A 26,692-nucleotide genomic window follows, 5' to 3' on the forward strand; every position below is an offset into this window, starting at 1 on the left:
ATATTTTAACATCTTTTTTTATTTTATGATACTTCGAAAATACCCAATAATTACTCTCATATATATATATATATATATATGTATATATTAATAGTTTTTAAAGTGGTATACAAAATTTCTTAAAATAATTCATTAACAAATGATTTTAAAACATCTATTACCTGAACCATATAAAAATAAAGATAAATAAACAAATGAGGAAAAGATTTTGCAAAGGGACAGGGTCTAAAAATCTAAAACCATGAGTTGGCTGTTGGACAATGGGTTACAAAACTCAAAAGTTAAAAAAAATATATTTTTTCTTTTTCAAAGCATATTATACATCTATACAACCAACAATTTTTCACTAAATTATAATAATGTGGTGATTAAATTCATCTTTAATTTCCGACAATTAATATATTTTAACATCTTCTTCTCAAAAAAAAAACATATTTTAACATCTTTTTTATGTATAGTATTTGTACGGAATTCTTTTTAATTTTAAAGTAAAAAGAAAGCCAGAAGAATGAATTTTAAAAAGTTTTAAAAAACAAATCCAAAATATAAAAAAAGAGGGGCCGGTGCGTAGTATCAACGCTGCCTTGCTTTTTTGGGGCTTTGACTCAGAAGCTTTTTGGCTTTAGGAATTTGAGCGTTGCTTTTGAGGAAAAGTGGGACCACGAATCTATTTACCTTTTAGATGCGATCATATCCACCGGTTGATCTCGCCCAAAAACAAATCTTCTTCATTGATGGCTCACCCATCTTAGTCCGATAAAAATCTATGATACAATTGCAATCCATTATTCCACAACGTTTTATCTCGTATATTATTACCAATATCTTTTTTTTTAATTAATAATTATTTATTACATTAATAATTTATAAAAAATTAAATAATTTGTGAATTTGGAATTTTCTTCTCAAACTTTAAAGAGTTGACTTGATTAAACCCTTAATATATCTATGAGATCTAAATTTGAAATCTCTTGCTTCTTTGGACTAGAGGTGGCAAAATTGGATACGATTCGTGAACTTGACATGATACGACACAAATCTAATAGGTTATGAATTGAGATTTAATGAGTTTGTGTCATATTCAAGTTGATACAACTGACTCATTTAATAAACTGGTTGAGTTAGTGTTTAACACATAGAACTCGTTTGACATATTTAACTCGTTTAATTAAATGACATTTTACTAATATACCCTTCAAACTCTAGGTATATAAACTTATTAGTTGTTGTGATTTATTTTCTTTAACATATTGTGATTAATTATTTGTGATATTGAGATATACTTTAGTTTTGAATGATTATTTGTGATGCAGTTACTCATTAGTTCTTAATTTTATATTAAAAATACTTATTTGTTTGTTTTTTAATAATTTTTTCTTAATTTTGATAAAATCTAATAAACATTAGTTCTTAATTTTATATTAAAAATACTTATTTGTTTGTTTTTTAATAATTTTTTTAAAATTTTGATAAAATCTAATAAACAAGTCGACACGATTAATTTATTTAATAAATGAGTCATATTAGGATTGAGAGATCTTGATCTGGTTAATAAACATGTCGGGTTAATGTTGATCTATATAGTCAAATACTCATGAGTTGACCTAACACGAATCCGACACGTGAACACGAATTGCCACCCCTACTTAGGAGTATTATAAAAGAATTCCTTCTTATAATTATTTGATATACATAAGAGGTAGAGTATACATAAGAGGTAGAGTATACATGTGAACTACACGTACTTGAGGTCCTGAGAATTGTAGACGTTTGTAAATTTCTAAATGCCCTTGTTTCTCAAAAAGAAAAAAAAAATATTTTTCCTTCCAAAAGGTGAAGTGGGTCTCACTCACATTGCCGTACTCAAGCAGCTCACCTCAACGTTATCTAGTCGTCGCGTAACCAATTCGTAATAATTTCATTATTACTTTACACTATTGCCAAGGCCAGGAAAAAATATTAAGGATAATGGCGACGACGTCGTTTATCATTTGCAATCTGGCCCATATTTCTATATTGGGCTGTAAAAAGGGACCCAAAAAATTCATGATGACATGGCGAAACATGATTGGCAATTTCACGTAACTCGAAAGAGAAAACGCCCGTAGAGGAACTAATCCAACTTTACCCCTAAATTTAAAAATCAACCCCTCCCTCCCGTGTGTGCCCTAGCAGAGAAATTAGGGTTTTTTTTTTTTCACCGTCAAAATTTTCGCGCGAAAATGGAATCCGAAGGTAGCCGTTGGATAATTATCTTTGTTTGTACTACTAATTCCTTCGTAGATATGAATTTGAATTTGAATGATTTTTTAAAAAATGTCGAATTATTTTGAATTGAATTTTGAAAATTTCAGGGCAAAAAGCCTCGTTGAACCCATCGGCACTGCTCACTTCTCTTCTTGGCAGGAGAGCCAAGCTCCACGAAGAGCTTCGAATCATCGAGAAGCAGGTAAATTTTCCTATTTTTCTATAGCTTGTTCAGGAATTTAATTTAGCAATTATTAATAACGGTTTTTTTTTTTTGGTTGGGACGAGTAACAGTGTATTGAAATTATGGGTATTTGAGAAAAATGCAAAAGGGGTCATAGTGCAAATGGGAGCTGAATGTGAACATGAAAGGATTGGTGCTATGCTTAAACCAATGCAAAAATATGTTTTAACACCTAACATAGCATCCTTTGTTCAAATTTGTATATGATTTTGTGTTAACTGTGAATGTTTACATGTATTAGGTTTCAATAATGTGTTGGTAAATCCTAGTGCCAAATCATCAACAGTGTCTTATTTGGGTTGTCGTGTTATTTGAGTGAAACTTGTTTCATTGGAAAGTAGATATCTAGCACTTCAAAATGGACACAAAATTGACCCAATTTGGATTTTTAAATGAGTGATAAATGGTTGTTTGAAATTGGTACAACTATGATTTCTTGAGTGAATAATGTAATAGTTAAAACGAGACGTCACTCAAACATGAACGAATTTGCCGCAGTTTGTTTCCTTGTTTATTTCCTTATCAAGCCCAGACTTTAAGCTACCTATGAAAGCCTCACTTTGCAAGAGGAAAAGGTAGTCGTTTTAAGACCATTAAGAGGGACTTAATTTGATTGAGCCTAAACTATCAGAAAACTTCTCCCATGATTGTTATTATTATTATTTTTTCATTTCAAACAATAGATTTGCCTAAACCTTTACCTGCTCGGTAGAATCTTTCCAGAGGTTTCTTTGGAGGTTTTTCTAGGAATATCCTTCACTTGAAAGTAGCAAATTAGCATCTTATGTATGCGTCATTTAATATAGAATATTAATGTAATTTGTTGCCATTGGGTTTACCATCACCATTACATATAACAAGAAATTTTCAGCAGTGTCTAGCTCTTATTATTTGTGGCTAAAACTGTATATGGTGTGGTGTATGGGTGAATCTGGCTAAGAATTCCAACCTCCTTTTTTTCTTTCCCGTTTTCCTAAATCCAGGAAGATTTTTAAGCCCATGTGCATGTACAAACATGCAAATATCTTTCATTTGTTTAAATTTTGAAATGAAATAGGGATAAATAGTTTAAGCAACCTTCTTCCCCCTCTCCCCCCCCCCCGCCCGCCCCCGGGGATAAGCAGTTTATGCGCTAATATTAATACATATTTTTTATTATTATTTTTATTATTATTATTATTTAAAAATACACACACACACACAACACACACATACACACACACACACACACACACACACACAAATACAGTAAAATGAAGATTTGGTTGGAGCCTAATAGTTTGCTTTTACTCCAGGTCTATGATATGGAGACTAGTTATCTACAGGACCCGAGCCAATGTGGCAATGTGCTGAAAGGTTTTGAAGGGTTCCTATCTTCATCTAAGAACACTGCCTTGTATGAAGTGACTGAGAATGAGATATTCTTTACCTTCAATTTTTACTTTTATGATTACATTTCCCTCATCTTTCATTGGCGTTTATATGGATTGAATGTATGTGTGCTAAACTCCAAATGCATGATAATTTTTAGTGAAAATACAGAGACTGGGTTATTTTTGAAATTTATTTTAGGAGTACCCTGTCTAATTATGCTTTTTCGAATTTCTTCTTTGTTTCATATTCTTGTCATGTTTCTTGTTGGTTTAGATACCTGTGCCTTTAACACCTCCAAGTCACATTTATGATCTGGTGAAGTTCTTAAGGTTTCAGTGTTTGTCTTGTATCTGTATACTATGTGAAGTATTCTCACAAACGATTTTCTTTTTCTGACCTGTTTTTGAACCAAAGCTCAAGAATAAACTTAAACAGTTATCTATTGTGACCCTGGAGAGGAGAGAAGGGGGGAAGCAGCTTGTCATGGTGGCACTATATTGAATCCCTATATATTGCCATTTATGTTGTTTGGTCCTCTTTTGAAAGTGACATTGCCCTCTCTTTTTTCTATAGCAATTCAATGCACAAGTTGGTGCAAAACTGAATAGTAATTATTCTAATCAATATGATAATAACAATAAAGAGGATGAGACAATTATTGGGTAAATTGTAAGGTGATTTCAAGGGTGAATTGGACAGCTTCAGAACCTTCAACAGAATTGACGGCCACACCTACAAAGGACCCTGGCTCTCGAAACACAAGCATAGTTTTGGCAATAAGCAGTATGTAAATGGAGATGTGAAAATGGAACTTGGACAGTGAAGGTATGCATGGAGGAAGAGGAATGAGTATATGGATGGGTGGTAAAATGGGGTGATTTGTGGTAATGGTTTTGGGCTAATGGGAATAACTAAGAATTGGATTGGGAAAATGGTGAGTGGTGATGGTTTTTTTTTTTTTAGGTGGGTGGTACTATTACTATGAGGAAAAGGTCTTTGGTGATAATGAATGTTGTGAGGAAGATAAGAAATAGCGCAGAAGAAAAAAGGAAAGGGAGAAGGTAAGAAGCATGGACACTTCAAAACTGCCGGCATTTCTGTGTCTGACACACCAGGGACACTCTTTGCATGCTTGTTCTCATTGTGTTGGGAGGAAAAAAAAATCTTTTTATTTTAAAAAAATTCCTCTGATTTTAGATATGTATTTAAAGATTTGATAGTTATTTGTTTCAAAACTTGAAATAAGCATAAATTATGCCTATAAATAAATAATATTACCTAAAATATTAATTAATTAGTTGTCGTATCCCCACCATGTTGTGTCCTAATTTCTAAGAATTGTTGTGTTGCTGTGTCTCATGTTTGTGTTAGTGTCAATTTCCATGCTTCTTAGGGGAGAGGAAAAGGAGAGGAGAAGGGAAATAAAATGTTTAATAGGGCCACACTAGATAATGCTGAATTAGCAGACGTCTCTGTTGGCCACTAGCAACATAAGCCAAAATTGAATGGAAAATAGATGGTTGTACTAAATAGTTACACTTTTGACAGTTAAAGGGCTAAATTAGAACTTTTGAAACCAGGGGACCAAATTGAACTGTCTCCATGTTTGATGGACAGAAATTGCAATTTGCTGTTAATTATTTAAATGGAAAGAAAACTTACCGTGGCCTACTTTTAGAAAAATCAATGGACATATATATATATATATATGCTGCTCAAGGAAAAGTTGGGTCATTTCCAGTGCTGTTTGAAACATGTTGGAGACATGTAGTTTCAGTAAGAGTCCCAATTGCTGTCTTAGAGATAAATATCCTTTTTTAAACTGAATAGATTAGTCTCAGGAAGTCAGATGCTTCTGAGTAAATTAGGTAAAGGTTAATTATGAACAATCTAACCTCTGTCTTAGATTGTTCATTCTCTATAGCATTCCATGTCATTCCTCTAAATGGGAATTTTAACTATATCTGTCACTTGAGGGAATCTAACTTGGTTGGAAGTTTAGAGAAAAAAAACATTATTTGCTGTGCAATGATGCAAATCATTGAAAAGCTGATGAACCTTAGACATATCTTCATAGAAACAACATTTTAGATTGTGGATCCTAGATGTTAATATATTCTTATAGGGGAAAATCCCTAAAAAAAAAAAAAAAATCTATATTTTTATCTTTGTGATAAATTAAACCTCATACTTTTAAATGTGCCATTTTAAACCCCATGCTTTCATTATTGGGCCAAACAAAATTCTCTATGGTCTCAAGTGTTTCATAATTTCCAAGTGTTTGGAACAATGATGAAAGTGCAAGGTTTGAAGTGGCACATTTGTAAGCATGGGATTTAATTTGTCACAAGGATAAAACTATAGGGGTTTTTTGGACCTTTCCTTTATATTATATTAAGACGTACATAGCTTGATGTTTCTGGCATTATGCATGTGTACATACTTAAAAATTAATATTTTTTTAGATGAGGTGGGTTGTTGTTCATCTGATATCAATGAAACCTAACCACTTGAAAACTTGTGGTGCAGCTTGAAGCGGTCTAGGAAGTTTCAGCCTGAAGATAGGCTCTTCTCATTATCTTCAGTCACCTCACCAGCTGTATGTATATAGAATTTCAATTGTTTATTGAAGGCACTTCATTTACTATTTAATCTTTTCTTGTTCTGCTTTGTTGTCTTTCTTGGAAAAGTGGCCTTCATGCAAGATAAGGCGGGCTGTTTCATCACTTTACTGTAAATTCTAGCTGCTAGCCAGTGTTCAGTTGGTAGTTAACATTTCTGCTTATGCCATTTATTGCTGTTGAGCTAGAAGTGCTCAGTTGGTAGTTAATATGTTTGCTTTTGTCATAACCTATTGCCAAAGTATTTTTGGTTTGAATGGGTGTGTCTTTATGTACTTGCACATGTGATATATTCTGATGGTAATCCATAATGATATTGGAACACAAACAGGGTGCCGTTCTCCTTTTTCTTTTGATATCTATACCTTTTTTCCCCTTGATAATGGAAAAGGAGAACAAAATGAGGTGGGGGTATGCCAATGTTAAAAGAATTTTTGACAAGTCCTCTTTCTCCAGAGTCCAAAACACAGCACTGGGAAGGGTATCTGTAAAAATCTGACCTGTTCCTTGATTTATAAAGGATGATAGATAAGGGTATGCTTGGTTTTTCACTCTCATTTCATTTTCAAAAGAGTGCCTTCAGAATAGTAACCCATTTTGACTTTAAACCCACAGGTATGTAGCATTTATAAGCAGCTAATTATCCTGCTTATTGAAGTCGATTCTGATGTTGGAGTTGGAATCCATGTCAGGGCTTCTCATATTTATTTTCCATTGTTTCTGATCATTGTAATATCCATTAGATCTCATGATCTAAAAAAAAATTCTAGGTGAGATCCTGCTGTATTTACCCCAAATTAAGACAGCCACATGATTATGCCTACCTCTACCAGCCAGAGCCTCTGACTCTGAGGGATGCATTGCATTTATGTATCACGGCTGAATCTCTAGAGCAGTTCAGCTACATTTAGGCAAACCCATGATCAGGAAATTTCTATTCTTTCGGTCATCATTTATGTTCTGGTTCCCATATTGCTAGCATCTAAAAATTGTATTAGTGATCAAAGGTTATTCTAGTTGTAAATACCTACTTCTTCTTCTTCTTCTTCTTCTTTTTTTTTTCAGTTATTAAGTTCTTAAGGTTTGCATGCTGCTTGATGTTAGTGTTCTATTGATAATTTTGTGCATTTCCAGGCGAAGTAATTTAGATAACAAATTTCTAAGTCTTTGGGGCGTCTAAATGTTAGTTGAGATGACTGATTTGAGGCTCATTGAAAGCCATCACTTGATAAATTGCAGTCAGGTTATATCACTTGATAAATTGCAGTCAGGTTATATCACTTGGTTTGCCTTTGCCATTGGGTAATATCAAAAGCATTGGAACAATGAATCTATCAATGAACAATACATCAGGTTCAAGATACGAATTTAAAATCAAGAAATTCCAGCCCCCCATTTCCCTGTGGACGACAAAACAGCTAAGAAATAAAATATGGCTGTGGCCAAGAGAGAACTAAGAATATGGTGGTGGATATGATACTTTCCGTTAGTTTTGTTTTTGTTCATGGCAAAACATACAACTCTACAGTAAAGGGCAATTTTCCTTTGGGATGTGTTACTCCATAGAATTGATTTCTATTTTTCATTTATAACTGCAAAATGTTCTCCATTATCGACTGCATGAGAGAGGAAGTCATATACTGAGATTTACTTTAGACTATTGGTCAACTGTGAAGTCCCTTTATTTCCCTTTTTCCAATCCTTCCAAAATCAGATTTTTTGCACTACGAAGTCATTTGCTCCTTTTGTTATTATTATTATTTTTTTGTTTCTCTTAAAAATATAGATCATAATGGTGTCCACCAGGAGGTTCTTTGACTTATTTTAACATGGTTTTAACATATGTTCTACTGTGTTTGTCAGGCTGAAGAGCTTGCCGCTGGACGAGATGGTGAGCCTATATAAGTGAACGTATTGACTGTTTTGCTTTTCTAAATTCTTATTGTTTCTCCTTCCTTTGTGTTCATTGCAGATGGGAGATCAGACTACGGTCTTGGTCGGTCTAAGGGTGGAGGTATTTATGCAAATGGCCAGTAAGTACTCTGCTACTTTATCACTCTAATGATTATATTACAAATGTTACCCAAGCTTGAAAATGATTGAAATTGAACAAATTTTACCATGTGTTTGGGCGCTTAACTCTTTAGGTTACGCTGGTATTTTAAATTCTTTTGTTGCAATCTTCAAGTTTGGCAAGTTTGAAACAAAATTTGAAAATTGTCCTTGGAACACGTTTCCGGAATTTGTAGAGGCAAAATCCTGGATTCAAAATTCTGTCTAAACAGGTAGAATTTTCCAAATCCCTTGATATTCTTCTCCTCACTCTCTCTAACCCTCTTTAAAGTCGTCGAAGGCATTGTCGACATTGTTAGAATTATGGTTCAAAGATATTCATCATTTCCTAACAGCTAAAACTTTTGAAACAGTCAGTAATTTAACATGATATTATATCAACAGATACTAAGTTCGATCCCTCGCTTTACTCTACCTCCCATTTAAAAATGTTAAAAATATCAGGTGTTGAGTCCCACTTATTAAGGGGGAGTTTAAGCCCACACGTGAGGCAGAGTGTTAGAATTATAGTTAAATGATTAAATTCATTATTTTTTAATAGCTTAAAATTTTAGAACAATCATTAATTTAACACACATCAAAGACCTCATCCTTCTCAAAGAACCAAATGACAAATGAAACTTCTCACCAGTAAGATCCAGAACATTTCGTTGATTTGTTCATTCATGGTTACAATTTCAAGGACTTTGCCTTTGCTAACTTCGACATGTCAACCATAAGTTTGATGGGTACAAGGACTCCAAAGTGGACGACAAGGATGATGTTGTTTTGAAGGAAAGGAGTTTCAGAGAGTTCGTGGAGAAGAACTGGTTTGTGATTGTGGAATTCTATGTGCCCTAGTGTGGACATAGCTAGTCATTGGTGATGAATTATTGATTACATGTTGCTGTAACTAAGCTCAAAGGCATAGATATAGTATTCGTTTAGAACTGCTTATTTAGCTGAAATTAAAAACTTTTTGTTAAAAGTGTAGAAAAAAATGCTAAAAAATAAGCTGAATAGTACTGTAAGATCTATGGATAGTATCAAAAAATATAGTGGGACCCATAAATAGTAGTAAAAATAAGTTGAAAGTAGAGATAAACTGAAAAATTCAGCTCATTCCAAACGCACACATAGACTTGGCCAAGGTAGATGCGTCTGCGGAGATCGACATGGCTCAACAATAATATGTTAAGGAGATCTTCATCTACCAATTTAGAAAAATTTCAAGATACAATGGTTTTGTTGATTGGAGAGATTTGTATTGGTTTGAGAAGAGAGAAATTATATGGTCTTCATGGTGGACAAGTGACGTGGTCTACCATTCTACTAAAAGACTCCTATCTGTTTAAAATTGCTAAGTCAGAAATTTCTCTTAAACAGAAACTGATTACTGACTCAACAATTTTAAACAAGTAAGAGTCTTTTAGTAGATAAGTGACATGGTTCACCATGAGGACTGTATAATTTCTTGAGAAGAGGAGATGAGAAACATGATAAATAAAAAAAGAGATTTGTTTTGTTTTTCCTGAAAAAAAAAGAAAAAAAAAAAAGAAAAAAAAAAGAAGCTAGTTGCAGAAGCTTTTATCTAGATTGTAGGTGATTGTTTTTAAATGATGGGTTTGAAAAAAATACCATCATTTTAAAATTTCCATGAAAATATAAATTTCATTTTCCAAACACAATGTTAATGACAATATTGACATTACTTGTGGCTAATTCTTTATAACTTCTGGCCTCGTAATGTAAAAAATAAAAATAAAAAAAATGTGTCACAGGGGAAAGCCGAAGAAGGGAAGAGCTGGCCCAAGGGATGCAAAAAGAATGAGGTCTTCAGGTGATCCGGATTTTGACTATGATGATGATCCTGATGTGACATTGTAAATTTTCTTGTATACCTATCTCCTAAAAAAAAGAAAAAAGAAAAAAGAAAAAAAAGAAGACATTGTAAATTTTGCTTGCACTATTTATCAAAAAAAATTTTGCTTGCACTGAATGAAATGTGATTTGGCTTTTCTGTGTATGCTTTGCAAACCTTGGGTCTTGGGGCCATAAACAGTAAGCTTTTTGTCTACAAAATCCCGTTGATTCCAGAACTCCTTAGGAAATGAAAGCCCCTCTTTAACCCTTGCAGTTCATAAGAGATGGTGTCATTGCATATATTCAAATTTATTTCTTTACCAATTTTTTATTTGCATTGTAACTGAAACGTTACGTATAACCTGAATATTATCCTATCATGGTGAAGGATGTCATCAAAGTTTCCTTTACACCAAGATGCAGGCTAGGATGTTCTTTTGATAGTGCAGTATTGCTTTTATTATGACCACTTGCTAGATCTCTCCAAAACTGTACACTGTAATTTATTTGTGGAAAGATTTTTGTGTTCTTAATTTGCATTGGTATGGGTACTTTTTGTCTTTTGGTATGTGCTAGGCCTGTCCACAGGTCATGCCGATTCGGGTTTGGACTTGAACCGAACTCAACCCGTTTGGGTTGGGTGGTTGGATCTTAGACCTGTATTTGATCGAATAGTCGGGTCGAATCCGGTGTTTTGGGCCACTAGTTGGGCAGGTCAGAGTTGTTGGTTAGGCGGGTTTAAGCCATAAATTGGGCCCATTTTTTGGACTTCTATGAAATTTATATTAGTTTAATTTTTTCAGCCTTTTTAGCCCAAATTAAGGAGTTTGGCAGTTTTAAAAATTACTTGGGTATCATATTTTTTTAATTTTTCATATAAAATAGATTGGGCCTCCCTTTTACTTTTTGTTTGTTTGTTTGTTTGTTTGTTTGTTTTTTTTTTTTTTTTTAAATGGGCCTTTAAGATAAACTTAAATTAAGCAACTACTCTATTTATAAATCCATTGGGCCTTCTATACATGAATATCCTGGACAAAATACTGCACCACAATTCACAAAATAAGCCTATTTTTACCGCATGTTAAGAATTAAACATCCTAGACAAAATACCTCATAACACAAAATAAACTTATTTTTACTGGATTCAGATCTTCTAGATTTCTTAAGAGTACCCTACCAATAGATTTTTTTAAATCTTAACCCATTTTTTTTTTTAAAATGATTTAAAGGTCAAGATTTTTTTATGTCAGAATTCTACTAACAATACTTTTAAAATAATAAAATAATGTTGCAAACAAAACAATTAAGATTATTGTTAGTGAAATGTTAGCATGGCAAAATCTAGACCATTAAAGAATGGTTAAAATTTAAGGAAATCTATTTGGTGTACCCTAAGAAACCTAGAGGATCTGAATTTATTTTTACCACATTTGTTTTTTTTTTTTTTTGAAATCTAGACCTGAAGGCCAAGTATTTATTTCATAATAACTCAAAAAGATTACAAAGAGTCTCGAGTTAATAGGGGAGCTATATCATCAAGAGAGGATTCAATCTAAACCTGTAGCTCATTGCCAGAAACAGATTTCTTGGTAAGAAAATGGGCAACTGAGTTGCCTATGTGTTTTACATGAGAAAAATTACAACATCGAAAATTTTTTGCTACAATCAAAATGTCACTTATCACATGTCCATACTCCGGATTGGCCATATCTCTTGCTATGATAGCCTTGATAATGACCTCAGAGTCGCCCTCAACAGAAACTTCAAATATGCTTAATTCCTTCGCAAAATACAAAGCCCTCCTACATGCCAATGCTTCAACCACTATTGGAGAAGATGGTAGGTGAATTCTTTCTACCAAGGCTCCAAGAACACTACTTGTATGGTCACGTACAACTGCACCCAACCCAGCAGCACCTAACTTTTTGAAAGTAGCCCCATCAAAGTTAACTTTATAAAGTGGATATATAGGAGGGATCCACCGAACAGCTCTTTCACTTGACAAAGATTGATGACCCTTGCTACATTGTACCTGCTGAAAATCCTGGAGTAAGCCACTGCTCTCTTTCGAATTTGTTGTACCTCAATGAACTGCTCCCCCACTCTTACTGAGTTTCTTCTAGACCAGATAAACTAGTGGCCATAAGATTTACATCTAACCTTTCCCTCATCTTTAATAATATCTCCCACAAATCAGCAAACAAGAAAAACTTGTACTTGAGTAATTTTGTTGTCACTTCATTTGACTCCCAAATGGGAATGAGGGAAGCACAACTCCATAAAACATGCACTATGTCTTCACTGTCAAATTTACAACTGGAGCAAAGAACTAATCTAACAACATTTCTTCGCCAAAGATTATAGAGAGTAAGGAGAGCATTATGTGTAGCCCACCAAATCATGTGCTTGACTTTGTGTGGAACTTGTAAATTCCAGATGCTATTCCACATCAAGTGGTTTCGATTAGGACTTGAGCAAGATGGCAGCACTTGTGTGTTCACACCAGCAAGGAGTTTATAGGCACTGCGAGTTGAGAAGGTACCTTGAGGGGTAGGGAGCCAAACTTGCTTATTTGCAACACCCTGGAAACTCAGTGGGATGCCAAGAATAATACTAGCTTCCTGAGGGATGAAGTCCTACTTAACCAATTTGACCTTCCAGGTGTGTCTCAGCATTAATTAGATCACAAACTCTAGCTTTAGAGGGCAGAACTGATAGGGGAGAAACTATTCTAGAACATGAAGTTTTTGGCAACCATCTATCCCTTCGAATCTGTATAGACTGTCCATCACCAACTCTCCAAACTGAACCCAGCTCTATGACATGTCTCGCTTGGCAGAGGCTTTTCCAAGCATAGGAACCCTTATTTGAGTTCTCACAGTCCATGATAGAATAATCAGGAAAAAACTTTGCTTTGAACACTTTGTGAATCAGAGAATTTTCCTGAGAGTTTAAATGCCAAACCTACTTAGCGAGTAGGGAGTTGTTGAATTTACTCAGTTCTCGGAAACCCATACCACCTTCATTTTTTAGGAGGCAAAGTTTTTCCCAACTAATCAAATGATACTTCCTCTGCTCACCTCTGTATTCCCACCTGAACTTCCTAATTAAGGTTTCAATATCCTTAATAAGACATTTTGGCAACTTAAAACAAGACATTGTGTAAGTCAGGATTGCTTGAATTACTGCCTTGATAAGTATTTCCCTCCCGACTTGAGACAATAACTTCTCCCTCCACCCCTTGAGTTTTTTCCAGACTCTTTCCTTAATAATACTAAAAGACTTCTTTTTATCTTTAACAACCAGCGACAGGAGACTGAGGTATTGTTCATATCTCTGAATTGCTGGAACGCCCAGGAAAGCTTGAATAGATTGTTGGGTTTGAAAAGAGGTGTTCGAGTTGAAGAAAATATTTGTTTTCCCCCTATTGATGTTTTGTCTTGATGCTTGTTCATAAAGATGCAGGATTGACTGGATTTGCACACATTCTGAGATCGTAGCTTGACAGACTACAAGATTGTCATTTGCAAATAGAAGATGAGAAACACGTGGACCAGTTGCACATAGAGATACTCCCTTTATTTCCCCATCTGATTCAGCCTTCTTGAAGAGGGCATGTAGACCTGCAGTAACCAATAAGAAAAGATAAGGGGAGAGAGGTTCCCCTTGCTGGAGCCCTTGCCCTGGAGAAATAAAACCATGGGGCTGACCATTTAGCATAATGGAGTAGGTGACAGAATGAACATACATGGATATGAGGTGCATGAATTTTTTGCTAAAACCCATCTTCAGCATAATCTTCTCAAGGAAAATCCATTCAACCTGGTCGTACGCCTTGCTCATGTCAAGCTTCAAAGCCATAAATCCTAACTTATAGGTCTGTTTTGCCTTCAGAGTGAAGCATCTCATATGCAATTAAGATGTTATCAGTAATAACCCTCTCTGACATAAAGGCACTTTGAGTTTCTAAAATGATCTGGGGTATGAGTGGTTTCAAGCGATTTGCAAGAACTTTAGCAATAAGTTTGTACAATACATTACTAAGGCTGATGGGTTGGAAATCAGTAACCCGATGAGCACTCTTTACTTTAGGAATAAGAGTTCAAAATGTACGATTAAGGGTCTCAGGAATAATACCTGAGTTGAGCACAGAGAGTACTGCATCTGAACCTCAGCTCCCACCTTATCCCAAAATTGCTTATAGAACAATAGAGGTAACCCATTCGGACCCGGTGCTATGGTGGAGTCCATCTGCTTAAGGGCGAACAACACCTCACTAGCCTCAAAAGGTCTATCCAAATCATCATTCATGGTAGGAAAGACTCTTGGATCAACCCCATTCAAAACAGGATCAAGTAACAGGGGATTTGAAGAAGAGAACAACCCGGAATAATATTCGACAAGCAAATCCCCTATCCAGTCTTCCTCCTCAATCCAATCAGCTACATCATTCTCTAAACCAGCAATAAAATTTTGCTTATTGCGTTCTGAGGATCAGCAGTGAAAGTACTTAGTATTCTGGTTACCATACTTCAGCCAATCAGACTTAGCCCTTTGATTCCACATGCATTCCTCCATCTCCATCAATTTATCAATCTCATTTGACAGGGACTTCACCCTTTCATGCCCCTTGCCCACCATAGATAAAGCCTCAGCTTTTACTAGCTGCTTTCTTTTATGTGCCAATAATAGACGGATATTGCCAAAGACCTTTTTATTCCAAGTACTCAATTGAGATTGACAATTACTAACCTTCAATAAAACATTCTCCATTGGGCTACCAACAGATCCCATGTCCCAGGTAGACTAAACTACACCTTCACATCGATTGTCCTTTAACCACATGGACTCGAACCTGAAGGATTTTTAAGCTCTATAAAAACGGCTTTGAGCATCATCAGTACATAACCAGAATGGATTGTGGTCTAAGGAGAAACCCGACAAGTGGTGGAGTCGAGTTGAAGGGAACTTGAGCATCCATTCTGTTGTGGCAATAGCTCGGTTAAGCCTTACCCAAGTCACCAGACCATTAAAACGTTTATTACACCAAGTTAATAGGAGATCTGTGAAGCCCAAATCCTTTAGACCATAGAAGTCTAAACAATCTCTAAAACCTTGCATTTGATTTTCCGGCTGAATACACCCTCTTGGCTTTTCTTGTAAGCAAGTAATCTCGTTGAAATCTCCCATACAAACCCATGTCATATCCAAATGTGAACCAAGGTGGCGAAGAACAGTCCAAGAATCTTCCTAGTTGGAAACTTCAAGGGCTTCATAGAAACCTGTGAAGCGCCAGGTGTCATCAATTCTTGGATTCACCACCGCATTGATATGGCGAGGTGAAAAGGTGTGAATATGAAGGTCGAGCTTGTTCATCCAAAGCAAAGCAAGACCACCACTTTAAACTTCTTCGTGGAACAATAAAAAGGTTGTCGAACCCCAAATGACATGGAAGTCTCTCCAGATAAGCATTCTTCTTCTTTGTTTCCATCAGAAAAACTAATTTGGGATCTTTTGCTTTCACTAGATCAGACAGCTCGCAAACTCGCCGTGGGTTCCCAAGCCCACGACAGTTCCAACTCAGGTAATTCATAATGAATGGTGGGGCTAGGAGGTAGCCACCACCGATGGGTTATTGTTGGAGAGAATGCCATTTTCAAGCTCACATACGACACCTCTTCTTTTTGGAACTAGAAGCTTTGTTTCTTCAAGTTGGGAACGCTTTCGTGAAGCTTCTAGATTAAATACTTCCTTTGTAATGGGTTTGGTCTTGCAAATCTGTTTAATCTTGATTTTAATCTGTTTGGGCTTCACCTTACTTAACTGCACACCTTCGTTTGAGATATCCTGAAGAGGGGATCTGGGCTGTTGACTAGAATGGCCTAAGGAAAGAGTTGAGGGAGTATTTGAAATCGGCGCAACACGTACTGAAATTGAACGTCCAAGTTTTTCAGCAATCCAACTAGTGTTTCCCTCGTAAGGCTATGCCAATGGGCCCCGTTCGTCCTCCTGCCCATTTGGGCCTAAACATTCACTTGTTGTAGCTAGGTTTGGCATTGTTACTATTTTTAACTTCATCTTCTCCTTGTGGTCAACGCTTATATCACAGTGCATACTCTCTGTTTTGTCAGTCTGCGCTTTGGCTTGGTTCAAGACATTTTCTTCTATTTTCGACTTCTTTTCCTCTTGTTTTCCAATCAACCCATTAACCTTACCATTTTCATGCAACATCGTTGCCACCTTTTCCGAAACCCCATTCTTTTCTGTTTGCTATGTTAGAGGGCGGAGCTTGATGCTTGTCTGTCTTGGAAGATGATCCCCTACCACTCCCACTGAAGCCCCTTGTCTGCTGATCAGCTCTGTTCTCCCTGCCGTTTCAACTCTGGTGTTCCACTACCATGTTCCAGCTTCCTTACCTCTCCCCAAAACATACTTCGCTTGTTCTTGCACATTTCTTCTTATGATTTCTCCTCTTAACCATGCCCTGTCCTGTAATTCCATGTTCTCTATCTGATTGTTGCAACTAACATTTTCTGGGCAGTCTTTCAGGGCATGGCTAAGGAGGCCACACCAGTAGCAGAAGTTGGGTAGCCTCTTGCACTTGAGGTTCACCCACTTGCACTCTCCTCCTTCTACAGTAATCTTTTTTCCTTGAACCAGTTTTTTGGTCACATCTAGGCGCACCCTTATGCTTAAACACCTTCCCCATTGAACTTCTACATCCGAGACATCCACATCCACATCCACTACCTCTCCCAGTTTTGACCTAATTGGCCAACCAATTTCCTTCGTCTTGCAATTTAGAGGGAGATTGAAGATTTGCACCCAAAATGGTGACCACTTCATCTCTATTTCTTTCAAAGTTAGCTTTCCCTCGAACTCTTGCATTAAGATCAACTGCTTTTCATTACTCCATGGGCACATGTCAAGCACCTTCTTCTTATCCTTTCCATCCTCAAATTCTACCAAAAACATGTCTTCTTCAACCTCAAAAATTTGGACTCCCTTGTTTGGCTTCCATAGCATTCTCACATTTTTCCTCATTGCTTCAATAATAATGGATTTATGGGTCACAATCTTCATCACCACACAGTTCTTCCCTAGTTCCATTGCAACTTTTGTGCTGTTGGTATCTAGCTCTATATCTTCATCTTCTTCTTCCGTGAAGGACAGTTTTTGCCATAGCACTTCAAGCTCCTCTACCATGATTTTCCTCCACCAGGACTTCCCACTGGAGAGAAGAAAAGCACCTCTCTTAGGGGGAGAGGACTATCACAAGCCCTCACACTATGGAGGACACGCGAACTCTTGCAAGTATCTGCAAGACACCTATTGCATCTACACACTTAGGAGCATGAGAGCACAAAAAACTGCATCTACACATTGACCACAAAAAATAAACACAGCAAAGTATATTGTAAAACCTGGACAAAGTGCACAACATAACTAATAACACACAAAATCCTATTTTCACCACCTGTGACTTGTTAAACAGCCACACATTGACTACCAAAAAATAAACACAACAAAATAACCTAGACAGAATAGTAAAACACAATACACAAACATGCCTATTTTTACCACCTATGATCTGTTAAACATCCACACAATAGAAGCACCTGATAGTAAGCCAATAGCTCAATACAAGTCATATATATTCAAGAAAAACCCAGAGGCATAAAAGCCAATTTTAACACCTATGTTAAACTTGCACCTGCCAACCACACAACAAGTAATATTTCCAACAACACATAAGTCAACCACAACAAGCATAAGCAACAAATTTATGTTGCAATATTTCCATATCTATATATATAAATGGATATATACTAGGTAAGCCATATAGGCAGAGAAGGCAATTAGATTACTGCAAGTTTTTAAGATAGTAAATCATAAGGCAGTAAGCTTGTTGGCTATACAATGTTCCCAGCAATATAATTAATTATAATTATGAAATACCACAGATATTTCCAAAAAAATATCTTTTCCAAAGCATTGAATGACAAATACTCTAGCTAATAAGTCTATAACTTATAGAAAAGAAAACCTATTGACTAAGATTTCTTTAAAGAGTAGTATTGTTAGAAAAGCAATATACAAAAGAGCTTCCAAAATGTTCCCCAAAGGCTGTCTCCTTTAACCAAAAAAAAAAAAAATTCCTTCTCAATGGACAAAAAAATATTTACAAATAATACATTAGTACCAAATACAAGACCAACTAGAAAGGACAACAAATTTATAACAGTAGGGAGCCAAAGGCAGTTACATACCAAGTCAATTATCAATCTTCAATACTATTTAAGGGTCGTTTGCTTGAGCTAGAACCCAATTTGGAGCTGGTACTTGCTGATGCACTTGATGATGATTGTTGATTTAAAACTAGAAAAGAAAATGAAATAAATACAATAGATTAAATTTTGTTTGAATACATGAGACATTCAATAAGAATTAATAAACAATAAGTTTCAGAATTTAAACATATTACCTAAATCATGAAATTCCTCCTCCAATGCCTCAACCTCATCTCTTGATTGGCGATGAGAAATCGGAACTATCGCTTGAAGCCAATTTTGTGCACATACAAGGTTTTGTACCATGAGAGGAGAGAGAGAACTTCGAAATGGATTAACAATGCGGCCTCTGGTGCTAAATGTTGACTTAGATGCAACAGTTGAAGCTGGTACAACCAGCACATCCTTAGTCACTTTGGACAATAGTTGATACCCACTAGAATTGTCCTTCCACCACCACAATACCTCAAAATTCACATCCTTTCTACCATCACAATTTTCAGCCAAATAGTTTTCAACCTCATTACTACAACTTACAAATTGCTCAACTTCCAAGAAAAGCTCATAGCCAGAGTGAACCATCACATATGGATCACTAGCATCACCTTCCATTTGTGTCCTCTCACTTCCACCTGGTTCTTGCACATTTGGGGAATAAACAAAACAGTAAAAATTATACAACTTCATCAAAATATCTTTCTCCTTATCAACCATCACTTTCCCCATTGCATTCTCATAAATTTCAGAAAAAGAAAACTTCAAAAACTTCATTTTTTTTTTCATGGATCAAAAACCACAGCTACATACAAAAGAGGATTAATTTTATCACTTTCCCCCCAATACTTCTCAAATTTAATTTGCATGTTTGTGGCTGTGTTTTTCAAGAGGGTATTTTGGGATTTAACTAAATGAGAAATACTCTCTTGAATAACAAAGATCTCATCAAAGAAGGCATTTGAAGTAACATACAAAGAGCTGAAAAACTTCTTTGTTGCATTGTAAAAAAGTCTCAAGAAAGTCACAAATTTCCTACAATTTTGGAAATCACTCATACAAGGAGATTCCAAACCACCACTATCTTCGTTGGTTCTAAAGTATGACAAATAACCATTATCTTCAAAGTCCATTCTAAGGAACACTTTCTCAAAATTTTCAATAGTTTCTAACATGAGGTAAGTTGAGTTCCACCTAGTAGATACATCTAGACAAAGAAGACTCTTGGACTCCATACCTAACCTCTCCATAAAACTCCTAAAAGTTTAATTTCTATCGGGTAAGGACTTCACACACCTCACAGTTTCACGCACTAGCAACAAATGCATCAATTTCTTTCAAATCCTCCCCCATAATGAGATTTAAGATATGGGCACAACACCTTATGTGCATGAACTCATTTTCTAAAACCGACCCATTCCAATCTTTTGTTACTCTTTGCAAAAATTTAATTGTGGTTAAATTGGAGCTAGCATTATCCCTTGTCAAAGTGAATATGCCATCAATACGCCATTCACGCAAAGACATCTCAATCTTTCTACCTATAGTCTCCCCCTTGTGATCTTCAACTTGACAAAAATTTAAAATTCTCTCATGCAACTTTCAAGCATCATCAATAAAGTGACATGTGAGACACATATAATTCAAATTTTGAATAGAAGTCCATGTGTCCATAGTAAGACACCCTACAACCCTTCAAGGATTTCCTTAATTTTTCTCTCTCACTATTATAAATTACAATCACATCTCTAGCCAGAGTTTGATGAGACGGAATATCCTTTAGACGAAGTTTAGGTTGTCAGGTAGTTACATATTTCTTAAACCCATGCCCCTCAACACACCTAAAAGGCAACTCATCAATTATGATCATTTCAGCAAGTTCCATTCTAGAAGCTTCAACAGTAAAGGTTGTTGACACAAGCTGGAACCCTTATTACTAGTACCACAACTCTTACTATCAACATGATATGGTTTTTTTTACAATAATTACATATATCCTTAGTGACACCCTTATCTACCTTTACTTTTTCAAAATGATTCCAAACTAAAGACTTTTTTCTACCATTACTAGTACCAATCTTCACTTTGCTAGGTGGAACTGGGGGCAACTCAGCATCAATAGCTTCAGCTTGGGTAGGAACAACAACCTCTTGAGTGGTAGTAGCACCATCAGCTTGGGTGGCAGTAGAACCATCAACTTGTGTAGCAATAGAACCATTAGCTTGTGTAGAAACAGAGGGTGTATTAGTGGAAGGTTCCATGACCTAAAAAGATCAAATATAAATATTAGCAAACTAGAACAACAAGAACAATTAATAATAATCACGCAAACCAAAAAGGAAAAACTTTGATGCTTGAATCCAAATAATAGTATCCTACATAAAACATAAAACTCCAACATAAAAATAAAACAGTATCCTACATAAAACTTAAAACTAAACAAAACCCAAATACAAACAATATGATGCTTGAAATTTTATTAAATAATAAAAGTAGAAACATTAGTACTCAAAATTTATTAAACAAAAACAGCAAAATGACAATAACCACCACAATAGCATAAGTAACATTCATCAACTCTAACAAAAAAAGAACAAAATCCCAACTTTTAACACAAAATGCAAAGGGAAACAAAAATCATACCTTAAAGAAACCGTGGGTGTTGGAGTTTTGAATTTGAAGACTAAAAACCCCACTTGGACAACTTTCAATTTCTAAATAAAATTAAAATAGCAACAGAATTGATCAAACAAATGAACAAAGAACAAAAGTAAAATGGTTAGGGTTTCAATTTTTTTTAGTTAGTGTTTCAAATTATAAAACTTTGAGTTTATTTGATTTTTAACAGTAGATTTTCATAACAAATAAAATTTTACTAAATAATAAAAGTAGAAACATTGATGCTCAAAATTTATTAAACAACAACAGCAAAACAACAACAACATCCACGACAGCATAGGTAACATGCATCAACTCTAACAAAAAAAGGACAAAATCCCAACTTTGAACACAAAAAACAAAGGTAAACAAAAATCATACCTTAAAAAAACCATGGGTGTTTGAGTTTCAAATTTGAAGACTAAAAACCCCACTTGTACAACTTTCAATTCCTAAATAAAATTAAAATAGGTACAAAACTAATAAAAACAAATGAACAAAGAACAAAAGTAAAATGGTTAAGGTTTCAACTTTTTTTAGTTAGGGTTTCAAATTATAAAACTTTGGGTTTATTTGATTTTAACAATAGATTTTCATAACAAATATAATCAATGAGAGACTAAAAACAAAGAGAGATGAGAAAAGGAGAATATTTACCTTAATTAGTTTGGAGTAAGAACTGAGAGGGGTGGAAGAACAAGGATGATCTCTTCAACAGTTTAACCCATATAATTGGTAGCAAGGAGAGGAGTGGGTGCTAGTGGTAGCAACGGTGGTGGCTAGGTATGAAGAACTTGTAGTGAGAAGCTAGGGTTTGGACCTTGGAGTAGAGAGAGATGAAGTGAGATCTGAGAGTTTGAGAGTGGGGTCTATTCATTGGTGAGAAGACCAAAGCTTAAAGCCTTTAAAGAGTGAAGATTGAAGACTGAAGAGTGATGAAGATTTTGTATGGAACTAGTGAAGAGAGAGAGAGAGAGAGAAAGAGTGCATTTGAGTCTGAGAGATAAGAGATTGAGATAGAGAGACTGAGAATGTTTGGTGAAGAATGAAGAGAGAGAGAGAGAGAGAGAGAGAGAGAGAGAGCATTTGAGACAGTTGAATTGTGTCTATTGGATTGGATATGAGATTGAGATATCTAATCAAGAAATTGATCTCTAATTGTGACCGTTGGATTGCGTTATTAGTTTTGATTTTAACGATTGATTTGTAATTTGGTACATTTGCTCTGAAACGCTGATGTGATGTGTCTCTATGCAGTCTACTAATATGACTCAAAGGAGTTTGTAGAGTGTAATTGTAATCGTAGAATTTGAATCTTGATTTGGTTTAAACGGTTGGATTTGAAATTGGGAACTTGTGCCAAAAAATGCTGTTCAGATTGGTTTCCTCTCAGCTATACGTTACCTAATAACTGAAGCACAAGGCATGTGAGTGGAAGACTACTTTATGTTACCTAAGTACTAGTCGGTTCAGTTTATTTGGCTTAATTATTTTGTAATCCGAAAACTAAACTGAATAATCAATTCTTCTTAAAATAGGACTTGTCATCGACCAAGACTTGCATTCGGATCTGCCCGTGGACTTCGAGTCGGGCAAGTATGGTCAGACGGGTCGGATTTTTTGGGTCACTGAACAGCCCTAGTATGTGCACTTGTATATAGGTTGTGATGTTGAATGCAATGGTCAAGCTTCCAAGTAACCATGCGAAACCTAAAACATTACTGGGTTCCTTTACTTGGGCTAATTAGAAGTTTACCATTCGAGAGTGCTTTTCTTGCATATATTAAGCTCCTAGGGTTGGCTTGCCTGTGGCATTATGGTTTAGTTACACACCATTGGAAATGCTTGGTTGGCTTTCAAGTTTCATCCTTATTCCTTGAACATATGGAGGTGACTTTACACTAGTCAAAATTAGCTATCTTAGCACATAGCTAAAAAATTTGTTGTCTTTAGCATTATTGATAATTTAATTGAAATTGCTTATGACTTGCCAAGCATTAGTCAATGTGGGTGTATCTTGTCATAGGGTTTACTTTTTTTTAAAAGAGAGTTTCAACCTATGGTATCCACTCCTAATGATAGCTCTTTATTATCAAACCAAGACACCAATTAGTTTTTGGTATATGCGAGGATTGAATCACAAATCTCTTATTCAACCATCAAAGACTTTACCAGTTAAGTTAACTAGAACTCACTCGTAGGGTTTACTTTGATATGCACATAGAGAGAATTTTCTACAACTATCTTATGTGGCAGCACGTGATTAGTGGCCAATCACTTTTATATGGATCTACTACTTATAATCTGCTATATTAGAGTTGTAGCAAAATTGTGGCACAAAAGGTTGTGGTTTTAAATGATTTACATTTTAATAAATTACTACGTTTAGGGTTAAAATTTGAAAAAATCAAAAGTTTAAGAATGAAGAAAATCATCCAAGAGTTGAGTTTGAGGTGTAGATCAAGTTCAAAAGCAATTACTAAACGTAGGCATGCAAGTAGCTTTGGTTGGCTATTGAAGGTTGAAACTTGAGACTAATTGATTTTTTTATTTTTTTTTCTAGATTTGATATGCACTTGAACTCTTTATCAGCATATTAAAATATCAATGAATTTCTATTTTTTCCAATCATTCTCAAACCAATACAGTAATAAAAAAAAAAAAAAGATCACTATCAATATACAAGTTTTAAATAGATGAACTGAATAAACTGAGCCTTCTTTATTCTATAATTTAATCGTATACATGCTTCTATTTGTATAATATCACGTGTCAATGGTTGAAAGGTTTTCTCAAGCAACGAGAGTAATGTTGTCTGTTTGCTTCTTCTTTGTTTTTTTTGTTTTTTGTTTTTAATCTCATAAACAAACTTTATTTATATTGATGCAGTATCCTTTCATAACCATTTGGATTAGCCTCAGTGGTTTCAAAGATGTATTTGATGCCGTATATCTTATTCCACAAATGAATGGTATTGGGATGTTTTCTCTCTCAGATCTTTGGTTTGTTGTGTTTGGATTTGGGGGTGATGGATTAAACAGATTGAATTAGGTGGGAAGAACACTTAAAACAGGTTCGAACAAATTTTAATATAGTGTAATTTTTTATTATAAAATAAGGTGACATGTAATTTAAAAAATTCCACCTCACTATTCCGTTAGATACATAGAAAGAAAATTAACAGAAGTTAACATAAGACTGATAGTGCTCATTTCTAAAACTTCAGGGATCAATACACTCATTTCAAACTTCAGGAACTAATAGTGCTCAATAGGTAAACTTTAGACCAACAATATTATATTTTTGCATATTTATTGACATCATATGCTATTTTAACTTTTAGAGGATTCATTTTGGTACAAAACTTTAAATCATAACACACTTCATCTCTCTCTCAACTTCTTCAATTTCTTTCTCTCTAGATTTGAATGTTTTAATATTCAAAAAAGGGAAAAATAAAAAGGAAGATTTCTATGTTTGATGACCCAATTCACACACCGCACAAAGTAGGACCAAAAGGCTTTGCAACACTCCAAATGATGATTTCTAAGCAAACCTCTTCCTTACCTTTGTGCCCCTAATATATATATATATATATATATATTATGAAATGATTTGTGACCTTTACTCTCCTCTACTTTCCCTTTCTCTCCATCCATCCAAACTTATATAAGAATAAGACATCCTAATTACAACTTACAAAGATTTTCTTTACAATTTTTAAGTATAGGGTTTTACTTGGCCTAAGTTTGTTCCAAATGATTTGGTTGGAATTTGTTCCCCGGTTAATTAATTCAATTTACCCAAGTTGATTAATTAGGTTCAATTGCATGCAAATTGTGAAGGCACCAACAAATAACCAAATAAACTAAATATAGTAGAAATTAAATTAACACGGTGATTTGATGATAAATGGGGAAAACCTCTCGCAAGACAAAAACCCCACCGGGTGATTTAAGGTCACCACTCCAAAAAATTCACTAATCACCACTCCAAGTTAATTAATTCAATTTACCCAAGTTGATTAATTAGGTTCAATTGCATGCAAATCATGAAGGCACCAACAAATCACCAAATAAACTAAATGCAGTAGAAATTAAATTAACACGGTAATTTGATGATAAATGGAGAAAACCTCTCGTAAGACAAAAACCCCACCGGGTGATTTTAATGTCACCACTCCAAAAATTTCACTAATCAACAATCAAGTGGTTACAAGTATAAGGAATTTTACCACTATCCTAGCCTATCCCAAAATACAAACTTACAATTGAACATTTGCTTCAATACCCAATTGAACTTGATCTTGTAGTAGCCTTCTTTCCCTTGATGCACAAATCTCCAATTTATGATTAACCCTTTGCATGGATCCCAATATGTGACTAACTCTAGTAACTTGAATGATGTTGTTGGCTATAAAGTTCTTCACTTCATCAAAAATGAAGATTAGGAAGCACTTGGTTGCAAAACCCTATGGTGTACAAAAAGCAGTAGCTTCTCACAGAGAAAGTAAATCTCTTGGTCTTTGTATTTGTATATGATGACTCTTAAAATAAGCCTTATATATGTCTAGGGTTGTGTGAAAAGAAACCCTAAACAAATACATAAGCTTGGGTCAAATTTCAAACTTGGAAATTTCAAAATCGTAATTCTCAATAAATTGAGGATGTGTCGAGCCATCTATTGAGCTTCATATTAAGTCTTGACAAATAGCTCGACAGATGACTACTATTGAGACCTAATGAGTAACTTTTCTTCACTTGTTTCTTGGATCAATCTTCATGACTTTTAATACGAACACTTGATATGCTTGAACAACATATTTCTTGATGTATTAAACCCAACTTAGATCTACCAAATTACAAGTAAAGTGCATTTTGTCAAAGAACTAGCTAATTACATAAAATATGACCCTATCAAAATTGATTCGATTAGTAGACTTTTAACAAATATTAAGTTGACTATTCTGATTATGTGGATGTAGTTGGTTTATTTTTTTTATTTTTTTTTTGGGTTAAATAGCATTGGATAATTTAGCATGTTAAACTATTTTACAATATTTGATAGATGCATATATTTTGAAGTACTTTACATAGTTAGGTAGATGGTTATATTTTGATTAATTGTCGATGGTTATGTAGATTATTCTATATATATATATATGGGATGGTTTTTTTTTTTTTGTATTGATTTTTTTAAAAATGTTTGTGAACATGTTCGAAATAAAATTGGGATGCAAAACAAGAAGTATTGCAAGCAAATAAGTATCAGAAACCAATAGCTTTCAAGGAAGGTGACTTGGTTTGGATTCATCTTAGGAAGGAAAGATTTCCCTCTAAAAGATCTTC

The 26,692-nt window shown here is 34.8% G+C and overlaps 1 protein-coding gene across 1 annotated transcript; it reads left to right on the forward strand.

Moving 5' to 3' along the window:
* The first annotated feature begins 2,131 nt into the window (after positions 1–2,131).
* On the forward strand, positions 2,132–10,564 carry LOC112028200 (uncharacterized). Its single transcript, XM_024060863.2, has 7 exons — positions 2,132–2,235; positions 2,355–2,449; positions 3,787–3,887; positions 6,395–6,464; positions 8,350–8,377; positions 8,459–8,519; positions 10,320–10,564. Exons 1-7 carry the CDS (start codon positions 2,223–2,225, stop codon positions 10,423–10,425), a joined length of 474 nt encoding a protein of 157 aa, XP_023916631.1. The 5' UTR covers positions 2,132–2,222; the 3' UTR covers positions 10,426–10,564.
* The last annotated feature ends 16,128 nt before the right edge of the window (positions 10,565–26,692 follow it).

The sequence above is a fragment of the Quercus suber genome, unplaced genomic scaffold (genome assembly GCF_002906115.3).
Source record: "Quercus suber isolate HL8 unplaced genomic scaffold, Cork oak 2.0 scaffold_17, whole genome shotgun sequence".
In the NCBI taxonomy this organism is placed as follows: Eukaryota; Viridiplantae; Streptophyta; class Magnoliopsida; order Fagales; family Fagaceae; genus Quercus; species Quercus suber.

Bases quoted from the DNA above. Each gene is read 5' to 3' on its own strand.
- LOC112028200 (XM_024060863.2), top strand. The intron at 6,465-8,349 runs GTATGTATATAG...TGTGTTTGTCAG, and splicing joins CTTCAGTCACCTCACCAGCT to GCTGAAGAGCTTGCCGCTGG. The intron at 8,378-8,458 runs GTGAGCCTATAT...TGTTCATTGCAG, and splicing joins GCTTGCCGCTGGACGAGATG to ATGGGAGATCAGACTACGGT.